This window comes from Dermacentor albipictus, chromosome 2 (assembly GCF_038994185.2).
Source record: "Dermacentor albipictus isolate Rhodes 1998 colony chromosome 2, USDA_Dalb.pri_finalv2, whole genome shotgun sequence".
Classification (NCBI taxonomy): Eukaryota; Metazoa; Arthropoda; class Arachnida; order Ixodida; family Ixodidae; genus Dermacentor; species Dermacentor albipictus.
Window position 1 is genome coordinate 72095156 of NC_091822.1, and position 12397 is coordinate 72107552.

At 44.8% G+C, this 12397-nt stretch overlaps 1 protein-coding gene across 3 annotated transcripts in view; it reads left to right on the forward strand.

Annotated features, from left to right (window-relative positions):
* The first annotated feature begins 5151 nt into the window (after positions 1 to 5151).
* LOC135908253 (monocarboxylate transporter 12-like) overlaps positions 5152 to 12397 on the forward strand; it is a 65853-nt gene continuing 58607 nt past the window's right edge. The window contains exon 1 of one of the 3 annotated variants that reach the window (XM_065440024.1): positions 5152 to 5258. In XM_065440024.1, the coding sequence (XP_065296096.1) occupies positions 5256 to 5258 (3 nt within the window). In that variant the 5' untranslated portion in view covers positions 5152 to 5255. The remainder of the gene's footprint in view (positions 5259 to 12397) is intronic. The other 2 variants (XM_065440023.1, XM_070532915.1) reach the window with 2 other exon arrangements.

The window sequence follows — 12397 nt, forward strand, 5'->3', positions numbered from 1 at the left end:
CCGTACATTTAACTCAAGCTTATCCTGTTTCCCCGCTACTACTATCAATACTAGCGGGATTTCCTTGCCCACTCACGTCACCTCCCCCCTCTCTTATATGGAAACTCCCTCTTCTCCACCGTGCTTTTCTCCTCTCTACAGTTCTATCTGCTTCTCGTCTGGCCTCACAGGTTAGTAGAAAGGGAAGCACTGCAGTTTCTGCAATGCTTCTGAGGGACAGTTACGGATAATTACAGGTGTAAAGTGGCTAATGTGGCGACGGCCATGGAGCTCCAGAAGGCATTGTGCACATTCGACGGGGGGGGGGGGGGGGGTTGAAAACAAGTTTATGCCGCCGCCTTCCCTCTCTTACTCGCACCTGTCATCTATATACACGCTCTGAACCAACCCCCGACGTTGTGTGCGCGACAGCAGCAGCCACGGCAGCGAACAGCAGCATCAGTAGCAGTGGGAAAGTCGAAGGAAGAGGCAAAGAAAGCTTCGCTTTAAAAATGGGCGGAATCGCATACGGCAGACATTGTCAGCTCCTGACTTGAAGCTTACCATTATCATCGAAAAGGAACGTCTACAATGAGCGTATTTTACCGGTGACTACATATGGGGCAGACACATGGAGACTGACAAAGAAGCTTGAGAACAAGTTAAGGAGCGCGCCAAGAACGATGGAACGAATAATTCTTGGCATAACGTCAAGAGACAGAAAGAGAGCGGTTTGCGTCAGAAAGCAAATGGGTACAGCCGGTGTTCTAATTGACATGAAGAGAAAAAAAAATGAAGCTGGGCAGGTCATGTAATGCGCAGATTAGACAACCGTTGTACAATTAGGCTCACATATTGGGTACCAAGAGAAGGAAAACGCAATTGAGGGCGACAAAAGACTAGGTGGAGAGATGAAATTAGGAAATTCACGGGCGCTAGTTGGAATAGGTTGGCGCAGGACAGGGGTAATTGGAGATCGCAGGGAGAGGTCTTCGTCCTGCAGTGGACATAAAATGGGTTGATGTTGATGATGATGACGATAAAGTTTATTTGCATACCCATGTGTGTGTAAGCGTACGTATACGCGGGTTTCTACATAGAAGCGTTTACGCGTGCGTGTAAGCCCAAGGAGACAAGGCGCCGCGTGTTTACGCGTGCCTGTACCTGTGACTTTTTATCAGGCGGACTCGTGCCCAGAAAAACAAGCATTACTAGAAGCAGAGCGATAGCGGCGAGCAGATTCACCTGCCATTGAAGCCTTATCTCAGGGGTAAAGTCCTTTCACTATCCGTACATGTATCACCTCGCATTCCATAATGATCTCTCGTGCTCGTTAACGTCAGACAATGTACAAAATATTATTTTTTTTGCAAACGGGAATGTACAAAGCATCTGATGGGACAAAATTACTTCCCTACAGAATGTATAAGAGCATTCAATAATTTTCGGGTAGATTAAGTGAGTCTCCAACGAACGAAATGTTGGTAAGTGATGCTATTGGTGAAAAATTGTTACCATCTAAAAAGATGTGCGCGGCTTTATTTAGGGGAGAAACTTGAACTCTGTTTACTATGATAGGCAGAATTCTGGCTTAGGGCCTCAACTTATCCACAATGATTACCGATGATTGCTAAGTTCCCATAAGTAATACATATGTCGTTACAATATCTCGTAGGTAACTAAAATGACAATATGGGCCACTTGGTCTTGAGCAGAAAAATCATAGCGCATGAGACAAGCAACGATAGCGACGCTTTTCCTGTCTTGTTCGTGCGGTCTTCTCTTGTGTAATGGGTTCTGGTTACGTATTATTCCATACACTTTGGAAAATCTTTATTCGCGAATTAGCAGTGAAAGAAGGAGCCATCTAAAAAGATAACTAATTATGATCACATTTTAAGTCTCAATAGGAGAACTTCTCATATTGTTCTTGTCTTTTACTGATAGGTTACACAGTTGGAACATCTCGTGACTTAAGATTTCTTAAATTTTGCAGTGATAAACAACTTCTTTAGAAAAATAACAATCTGAATACGAAAAAAAACTGCACTTTAGAACCAACAAAATCTGACGTTCTTTTTTACATGCACAGAGATCATCAAATTCGGTATAATGATTATTGAACAACATACATAGGAGCTACTTATGTAAAACTTACTCTAATTACCCGATTTGAAATGACAGCAAGTGTTTTTCAATGGCAAGCGTTATATGTCACGTAGTACCAAACTCGTCCCGACAGATAGCCTCTGTCCAGGCCGTGTAGTAAGGTACAACGCTAAACATTTATCCTACAATGACGTCGCACTATCCCTGCTTCGAGAGTCGCCATGAACAGCCAGTCATTAGTTGCCTGTTTGAAAGAACCCAAGGTTTGACTTTGCAGTTATTTGTTGTCACCCTCACGATGTTTACATTTACAGTGCGACAGTGCGCTTTCACTACTGGCATTTGCATCGTAAATGTGGGAAGCTAATGAAGTTATAGAGTACACAATCAATGCGAAATTCTGAACAGTCCGCAAAGAAACACGTCTTATAAACACAACTAATGAAATTTCTCGCTTCTGGTCGGCAATACGATGAGCCAGTTCAGGAAGCTGTTTGGCTCATAGTTCTCTCAGTCGACCACTCATCGGATGCATCCATAGTGCTTATAACTGCTGAAGCAATGCGGTATTGCTCGAAGCCGTAAGATTTTTCCTGCGTACTCCAAAAGTGAAATCACGAAGACAGATTACTGTATACGCTGCGATAGATTCGTTTACCGCTGCCTACGCGATCCGTATAGCAACCAATTGGTCCGTATAGTAACCGCAACCAAGTGTCACTGAGGAGGCATGGAAACAATGCGTTATGTTATGTGACAGTGCCCGGAAGAGCAATGCAGACGGCCAATCACTCTCCCCAGTGCTCAATCGGGTGGACGACCGGCCTTTGTCGGAACAAAGTTCTGCACATTCTCCGGGAATTAACGTCACACCAGGACGCCGTGTAAGCGCTATGGCGCTTCTTGTGATATACTGCCCTGTGTGAACGTCTCCAAACGCAACTACCCTTTCTATTCTTTCTTTTCATGTCTCTCTTTTCCTTCGATCTTTCTGCCAGGCCATACTTCGCCCACCCCAGGCCAGGGTAGCAAACCGAATGCTCGCGTCCGGTTAACCTACGTGCCTTTCCTCTTTATTTTTTTTCCGCCTGCGACCAACAATTAGCGTTAGTAATGTTGTTTTTGCTTCCGAGATCCGAAGGAGGCTGGCGGTACAGTCGTTCTTAGAGCCTTTATTAGCGACTGATATCGCTGGAAACCCTTTTAAAACCTGTTTTCTTTAAGTACTGCTCCTAGAATCACCACCTCCACGTGCGTAGATAAAATATCTACTTGCGCGTGCGTGTTATTAATTTATTTGATATGAGTTGACCCTAAAAGCCAAATGCATTATAGAGGACGAAGTGGGTAAAAATAAAAAAAAAAGATGAGGAAATATCAAAACTGCACTGAAAAATAATAAGACTGAAAAATTAAAAGGAACAGGTTAGTAAACCATGCTGGCTAGTTCATCGCGAATACGTTGACTATCACCAATAGATGGCATGTCCTTGTCAAAGTGGTTCCACTCAAGTGCTGTGCGCGGTAGAAAATAAACAGAAAATATTTTGGTTTAAGAAAATAGGATGCCTACCTTAGACAATCATGAAAGCGATGTGCATTTTATTGTAAAGATAAAATATTTTTGTCGTGAAGAATTGCATGACAGTGCACTTCATGAATTAAATTCAGGCGGCAAAAGTTTCGTTGAGCTGATAAAGGCGGGAAGGAAAAGCTGGCGTTGGATAGTGTTATACTCTCGCAGTGCTATTCTAATTAGAGGGAATCAAACAAGCCGAGTTATTCTGAACAAGTTCCAGGGCAGTGATAAGATATTCATGCACAGGATCCCATATTGAAGCAGCACATTCAAGCTTTGATTTCACTAAGGTTTCGTGAAGTGAAACGGCAGAAAAGTTGCGGCTTAAGTAACCTAGCATACGGTTTGCATACTTAACAATATTTTCAGTATGCGTTGTCCAATCTAAGTCACATGATATTGAACACCTGAATACTTATAAGTGACGGGTTCTACACTAACCCAGCTTGTAATATATGGGCGGGATGTTACTGCTTCGGGCGACACACGCATAAGCTTGAATTTAGGTCTGAGAAAAACCACTTCTAGTTGCTCAAACACACCGACGAAAATGCAACCTCCTGTTGTTGGTTGGCATGGTGATGCTTTAGAGCAAGAACACCCTAAATGTTTGAATCATATGGCACGGTGTCCACGCTTGCCTTTTCTCCGTCTTTCAATAGACAGCGGTATAGGTCAATTTAGTGTCAACGTTCGCGTAAGCCTGATATGAATAAACCACGTGCGGTGCTGAGCGATTCAAACAAGCTACTCGGAGCTCATGACTTCCGACGCTTATTGCGCCACCGGCCGGCGCTGAGGACACCGAGACGATGCATCGCAGTATACAATGACAGCGAGAAACATTGTGACGCATTGTGACTGAATTTGGTCCCCCGAGAAATCTGCCAGCTCTTGATCTGCCAATCTACCAGCGCAAGAAGCACCGAATCCACATGCGTTTCCACGAATTTGAATAGCTGAGAACAATACATCTTTGCAATTTTTATAATTATTGCGCGACAATCGACCACCCTTGGCGTCAGCGGTCTTGTAGCGGCGAAGGGCATCCCTGAAGCGAACAAAGCTGCACATGACAATCGACGTAAAATTCTGCTTGCGCGCCGGCGTACGCTATCGCCGATCATGTCGCCCCTCGCCACAACATGGACGTAGACATGCCGGGCGGTTGACGCTTGCGCGATAATATTAGATACTGGCAACGGTGTACATCTAGTGCCATATCAATGCGATTAAACGTGTCAGCTGTCTTCGGACAATATAATTGTGTTTACAACAGCACCTCTTTATCGTTTTTCTTTGTTCAAGGCTTATCTATTAATAAATGAGGGCAACAACCCCGTTAGATGCTTCATATCAGCTAGAATAAAAACAGACTACAGGCGGGTAGCTGAGTAAACATTTCTCAAGGTGGACCTTTATCGTGTATGTCAAGAGGGGAAACGAGAGATCGTAAGCCTAAGAGGGGAGATACACAGCTTTGATAAGCACAGAACAAATTCCATCGTTGCTTTAACGGATCACAATACGTGCTTCCACTGAACATAGTGGTTGGTATGACGGAAGTCAAACGACTGTTTCCTGATTCATGGTAAGTGATGAAACTTTATGCGTGTCTTTTCTTTCTAGTAGTTAACGAGAAAGGCGAATTTTCTGTTCTCGTGTATTTAGGTAGCAGTCTTTGAGCTAAAACTTCCGCTTAAGACCGTCTTACAGATTCTGCATTGCGCAAAATTTCGCGTAAATTTTGGCGGAGAAGCGCAGCCGTGTATCAATTAACAGGCAAAGTTTCTGTAGTTTTGGGCTACCAATACTCACACGAAGCAGTGTTTATGATAACTCTGCATAAAAAGAATCCAATATTTTCCAGTTCGAACCTGTGCTTTCATGTGACCGAAGTCATAACATTGTTGATAACGTACTGGTAAAAGTATGTAGTTTCAAATACTTGGGTATATCCGGAAGAGATAAATTAAGTTGTCGTCCCCATGTTGAAAATATTTGTCAATGAACATAACAGAAGTTGCGCTGCCTGCGAAGGAAATTGTGCCAAGAAACAATAGAAGTCAATTCGATTGCCTACAAAACGTATATCCGTCCGTGCCTTAAATTTGCTAATGCTGTGTGGTCCCCCTCAAAAAGTCTATAAAAATAAACACAGAAGTTATTCAGAGAATGCCAGTTCGCTTTATCTGCTCCAAATATCGATCATGTGACCCGGCAACTCTAATGCTAAAAGTATGTAACTTGAAACCAATGGGGTCAAGAAGGCTGAAGCAGCGATTGTAACTGTTTCTTCAGGTGCTACTCACAGAGGTGAAACCAAACAAGGATGATTATCTAACGGGCTTTCCCAAAACGTTCACACGAACACGCAGTGCATTCGTACTACCAATACTAACACCAAAATACTTCTTGTGCTTGTCTTTCTTTTCTGACGCTCTTAAGTTGCGAAATGAATTACCGAATGATGTGAAAATATACTGTGAGATATTTTGAGCTTGGTCTTGATACGTATGTTGTGGAATCCGTATAGATTATTGGTTATTCTTGTATGTAACTGTGTTTCTTCTACAAACGTTCAATGTGTAAGAAATCATCATCATCATCATCATCAGCCTGGTTGCGCCCACTGCAGGGCAAAGGCCTCTCCCATACTTCCCCAGCTACCCCGGTCATGTACTTATTGTGGTCATGTTGTACCTGCAAACTTCTTCATCTCATCTGCCCACCTAACTTTCTGCCGCCCCTTGCTACACTTCCCTTCCATTGGAATCCAGTCCGTAACCCTTAATGACCATTGGTTATCTTCCCTCCTCATTACATGTCCTGGCCATGCCCATTTCTTTTTCTTCATTTAAACTAAGATATCATTAACTCGTGTTTGTTCCCTCACCCGATCTGCTCTTTTCTCATTCGTTAACGTTACATCCATCATTCTTCTTTTCATAGCTCGTTGCGTGGTCCTCAATTTAAGTAGAACCGTTTTCGCAAGCCTCCAAGTTTGTGCCCCGTACGTGAGTAACGGTACGACACAGCTGTTATACACTTTTCTCTTGAGGGGTAATGGTAACCTGCTGTTCATGATTTCAGAATTCCTGCCAGATGCACTCCAGCACATTCTTATTTTGTACATTTGAGTGTCATGATCCGGATCCGCGGTCACTACCTGCAATAAGTAGATGTATTCCCTTACCACTTCCAGTGCCTCGCTACCTATCGTAAACCACTGTTCTCTTCCGAGACCTAAACATTACTTTAGCTTTCTGCTGATTAAGTTTTAGAACCACCCTTCTGCTTTGCCTCTACTGGTCAGTGAGCATGCATTGCAATTGGTCCCCTGAGTTACTAAGCAAGGCAATATCATCAGCGAATCGCAAGTTACTAAGGTATTCTCCATTCACTTTTATCCCCAATTCTTCCCAATCCATGTCTCTGAATACCTCCTGTAGACACGTTGCGAATAGCATTGGAGAGGATTGGAGAGATCGTACCTCCCTGCCTGATGCCTTTCTTTATTGAGATTTTGTTGCTTTCTTTATGGAGGACTACGGTGGCTGTGGAGCCGCTATAGATATCTTTCCGTATTTTTACACATGACTCGTCTACACCCAAATTCCGTAATACCTCCATGACTGTTGAGGTTTCGACTGAATGAAACGGTTTCTCGAAATCAAGGAAAGCTATATATAAGGGTTGGTTATATTCTGCACATTTCTCTATCACGTGATTGATAGTGCGAATATGGTCTATTGTTGAGTTGCCGTTACGGAATCCTGCATGGTCCTCTGGTTGACAGAAGTCTAAGGTGTTCCTGATTCTAATTCCGATTACCTTAGTAAATACTGTGTACGTAACGGACAGTAAGCTGATCGGTCTATGATTTTTCAAGTCATTGGCGTCTCCTTTTTTATGGTTTAGGATTATTTTAGAATTCTTACAAGATTCCGGTACGTTCAAAGTCATGAGCCATTGCCTATACAGGGTGGCCAGTTCTTCTAGAACAATCTGCCCACCATCTTTCAACAAATCTGCTGTTACCTGATCCTCCCCAGTGGCCTTCGCCCTTCGCATAGCTCCCAAGGCTTTCCTTACTTCTTGCGGTGTTTATTGTGGGATTTCAAATTCCTCTTGACTGTTCTCTCTTCCATTATCGTCGTGGGTGCCACTGGTACTGTATAAATCTCTATAGAACTACTCAACCACTTGAACTATCTCATCCATATTAGTAATGATATTGTCGGCTTTGTCTCTTAACGCATGCATCTGATTGTTGCCTATTCCTAGTTTCTTCTTCACTGCATTTAGGCTTTCTCCGTTCCTGAGAGCGTACTAAATTATATCCATATTATACTTCCTTATGTCAGCTGCCTTACGCTTGTCGATTAACTTCGAATGTTCTGCCAGTTCTATTCTAGCTGTAGGGTTAGAGGCTTTCATACATTCGCGATTCTTGATCAGATCTTTCGTCTCCTGCGATAGCTTACTGGCATCCTGTCTAACAGTGTTACCACCGACTTCTATTGCACAGTCCTTAATGTTGCCCATTAGATTGTCGCTCATTGCTTCAACACTAAGGTCATCTTCCTGAGTTAAAGCCGAATACCTTTTCTGCAGCTTGATCCGGAATTCCTATATTTTCGCTCTTACCGCTTACTCATTCATCAGCTTCTTGTGTACCAGTTTCTTCCGTTCCCTCCTGAAGTCTAAGCTAATTTGAGTTCTTGCCATCCTATGGTCACTGCAGCGCACCTTGCCAAGCCCGTCCACATATTGTATGATGACAGGGTTAGCGCAGAGTATAAAGCCTATTCCAATTGTAGTCTTGCCATTCGTGCTCCTCCACGTCCACTTTCGACTATCCCGCTTGCGGAAGTAGGTATTCATTATCCGCATAATATTCGGTTCTGAAAACTCTACGAATAACTCTCTCCTGCTATTCCTAGAGCCTATGCCATATTCCCCCACTAACTTGTCTCTAGCCTGCTTATTGTCTACCCTGGTGACTTCCTTGCCTACCCTGGCATTGAAGTCGCCCATCAGTATAGTGCATTTTGTTTTGACTTTACCGATTGCCGATTCCACGTCTTCATTGAAGCTTTCGACATCCTGGTCATTATGACTGGATGTAGGGGCGTCGGCCTGTACAACCTTCAATTTTTACCTCTTATTAAGGTTCACAACAAGATATGGCACCCTCTCGTTAATGCTATAGAATTACAGCGTGTTACCGGCTATATCTTCATTAATAAGGAATCCGACTCCTAGTTCTCGCTTCTCCGCTAAGTCCCGGTAGTACAGGACGTGCCTGCTTCTTAGCACTGTATATGCTTCTTTTGTCCTCCTAACTTTCCTGAGCCCTATTATATCCCATTTACTGTCCTCTAATTTCTCCAATAGCACTGCTAGGCTTGCCTCACTCGATAACATTCTAGCGTTAAACGTTGCCAGGTTCAGATTCCATTGGCGGCCTGTTCGGACCCAGGTATTCTTCCAGAAATGTTTTCCGACAAATGTTCTTCCAATATTTGTTCTATGAACAGTTCAATGTACAGTTCAGTTCTATGCGCAGCACTTTCAAGATACGGTGCGCGCCGCTACGCAAAATACGCAGTTGCTGGCGGATTAGAAGCCGTCCTCCCTTCCCTCCCGCGCTACCTTCCCACTTTCCTTCGTTTCGTGCGCGAGTATGAGCCGTGATGGTCAGTTCCCCTTGCGCCCGGTCGCGAAATACGTAGTCCCTGCCTGAGCCCATGCCGCCTCATCCCCTCCTTTCCTTCCATCCCCCCAGTAGCCTTTCGTGCGACGAAAGACTCCGTGTTGTTTTTTTTTGCTCTCCCCCTTCGTCCCTAGCGCGCACCAGAGTTGGCTGCGATCGTCGACTCCCCTCGCGTGCTTTCACTCGCACAGACACCATACGGCGCGCGGCGACAGTGGTATTGCTCTTGGAATTTAAACGGAACAAAGCACCGACGGTGACTGGGAAAATGCGCCTAGTGTGTCCCTATAAATGCTACCGCAATAAAACCTGTCCGGCGTTTACCATGCTCCTTAATGCAAAATTTTAGCGCAACAGAATGTGCATTTTGATTTCGCGATATATTGAGAGAAAGGATTTGAGACGGAAATCACCCGACTGACTGGCAGCGCGGGCCAGTGCCGTCGGCGCCTTCTCAGAGGGAGGGGCAGTATGGGAACGCTGGCATGATGAGCGGCATCTGATTCAGCTGTCGAAGAAGCCGATGATAAACGCGCGAGCAGTGGCATGAGCGCGTTCTTTCGCCGAGGAACGCCGACACTCAACCCAGGAATGTGCGTAGAGATGCGCTCTAAAACAACAGAGCCAAAGGCAACGCTGCCCATATCTTCCACTTTAAAGGAACTCAATTAGGAACGGTAATGAGCATATATGTGTGGCTTGATCGTGGCTGCCCTCATCTACTATATCCAGAAATTTTCCTCCCGTGATAAAGGAAAATGCGCAATGATGTTGAGATAGTCCAAGAAACACATTTTCGCGCGACCACCTCGCCCTTGTAGGCGGCCGTAATGATAATTCAGTTAAGACATTGTACAGCAGCTGCTTCATACTGGAAGGAAAAGGTAGAGTTAGAGTTGTAGTTGGAGTCGGATGCGCATATGTCGACGTCCTGCAGGTCTACTCTAAGACCACGCCAGGTACTCCTCGGCAATGTACAACCTTACACTTAACGGAACGTTGCGGTCCTCCATGTGCACAAAGGATTTTAGTCTTAGCTGCAGCTTTCTAAGTTGGCTTTTAACGGTTTTATGTTACCGTATTTTGATCAATTGGATGATCGCGCCTGTTTCTCTGAAGGTTGAAGTCATTCTTGCAGAATTTTGCAGTTTAACTCAATGAATTAATGATATTCAGAAGCTTATAGACCACGGGAACATGATGACCATAAAACCGGCCATCGCTTACTGAGGGGTTGGCGAAGCGTGGCAAGGACTGAGGTAAGTCATTACCTAAATAATTATTTGACAGAGGATAGGCTTTATTTAGGCATAGACTAATATTATTATTGGTCGTTGATTTAATTCTATGGTGCATACTGCAGCGACGTTCGGGGAGTCTCCTTGTGAGTCCAGTCAGTAGAGGTGAAGGATATCCGGACTTGCACAAGAAGACGTCCATTTCGAGCGATGCTTCCATAGATTGTGGCATTTTCGTACGATGGTTCATCTGAAGTCATGACCGCAATAGCCTTGCGCGCTACCATATGCCTGAGTTCCACGCATTATTTGTCCGATGTCACGGTATTAAAATTTCCCGCGTGATTTTGACTATATTTTCGTTTCTTGGTTACGCTCGGAATTGCAATTTTTCTTTGGTATCCATTAGATTAACATGTCCTTTTCATGCATATACGTACGTTATTTTTGTCGCGTAGGTTGAGGCTTTCTTCTTTTCACAGCCACAATCTTCTCAGCGCCTTGAGCGCGAATTTCACGTTCTGCTGATCAAAACCAATTGAACAGGTGAATCATCTTCGCGGCCTTGTTTTTCTCGCACTCGTCACCATATAGGTTATATATAACTCAATCGATCTCTAATGTGCTTCAGAATACTTTGTATATCCTGGCAAACGCTTCCGCAATCGACTGTAACATTCACAAAATGAATTTGAGTGCACATACATGGGAGGATAGCGACAATAGCAAGCGCTCGGTGTTGCTACCTAAGCTTCGGGTGCCCGCTCGTAAACCTGTTCCTGACCTTTTTAGCAGCGTCCCACGTACCTTGATGTTTAGATGCTTTAGCAACCACGCCGAGTGTATACGCAGCATGAAGCACTGTGCAGCGAGCTTCTTTGTAGCCTTCGATGTCTTCGTGCAGTGGATTGCAGGACGAATCGGTAGGTATAATGCTGTCAACTTTTATGATTAAGTCTTGATGATGGGTATAAGTACCAAAACCTCCTGAAAAAATGGCTGTGGCTTAGGTAAGGTTAAGCCCAGGATGCGAAGCATACTAGCCTTTATTTTAGTTGTTGAACCACTGTTTAGCCTGGTGAACTGCTGTTGCTTGGCTATATTTGGTTCGGCTAGACGAAGAAACAACTCGTGCATTACTGCTTCGCCTTCAAGAGTGGAACGCGACAGCGTTCCCGTCGACCCGCCAGGGGGTGTAAGACAATGGGCTACAGGGCAGCGACTACGCGCCCCGCATTGGACGCGGTGAGCGTCGAGCAAAGCAGCGTTCGGCGCGGCAACGAAATGTGCGCCTGAGCAAGAGACGCACGCCTTAGAAACAGCTCGTTTCTAAGGCAACACCGCATTCACTAGAGGCGCTTTTGTACCGCTTTGAAGCATCGTACTCGTGGCTCAGTGGTAGCGTCTCCGTCCCACACTCCGGAGACCCTGGTTCGATTCCCACCCAGCCCGTATTGCAAGAGTTGAGCCAAAGCCACTTCTCCTCTGTCGTGACGTCACGCTGTCACGTGGTTTCAAGGCGACACCGCCGCGCCTGAGGAGCTGGGTTGAGCTCTCGTAATATGCTTCGCATAAAAGCTTGCGCGGAGACAGGAGGACAAGCCGAGAAAAAAACACGCGTGAGTGCTGACTCGTGCTTATTCCAAACACATGCACGAATACTGAAGCAGAAAAAAACAAGACATCTTGAACCTTACGTGGTACCCCGTGTACCCGATTTAGTTGATCAAGAACCGAAACTCCCTATCAGAGAAGTGGACGGAAGTCTAACTG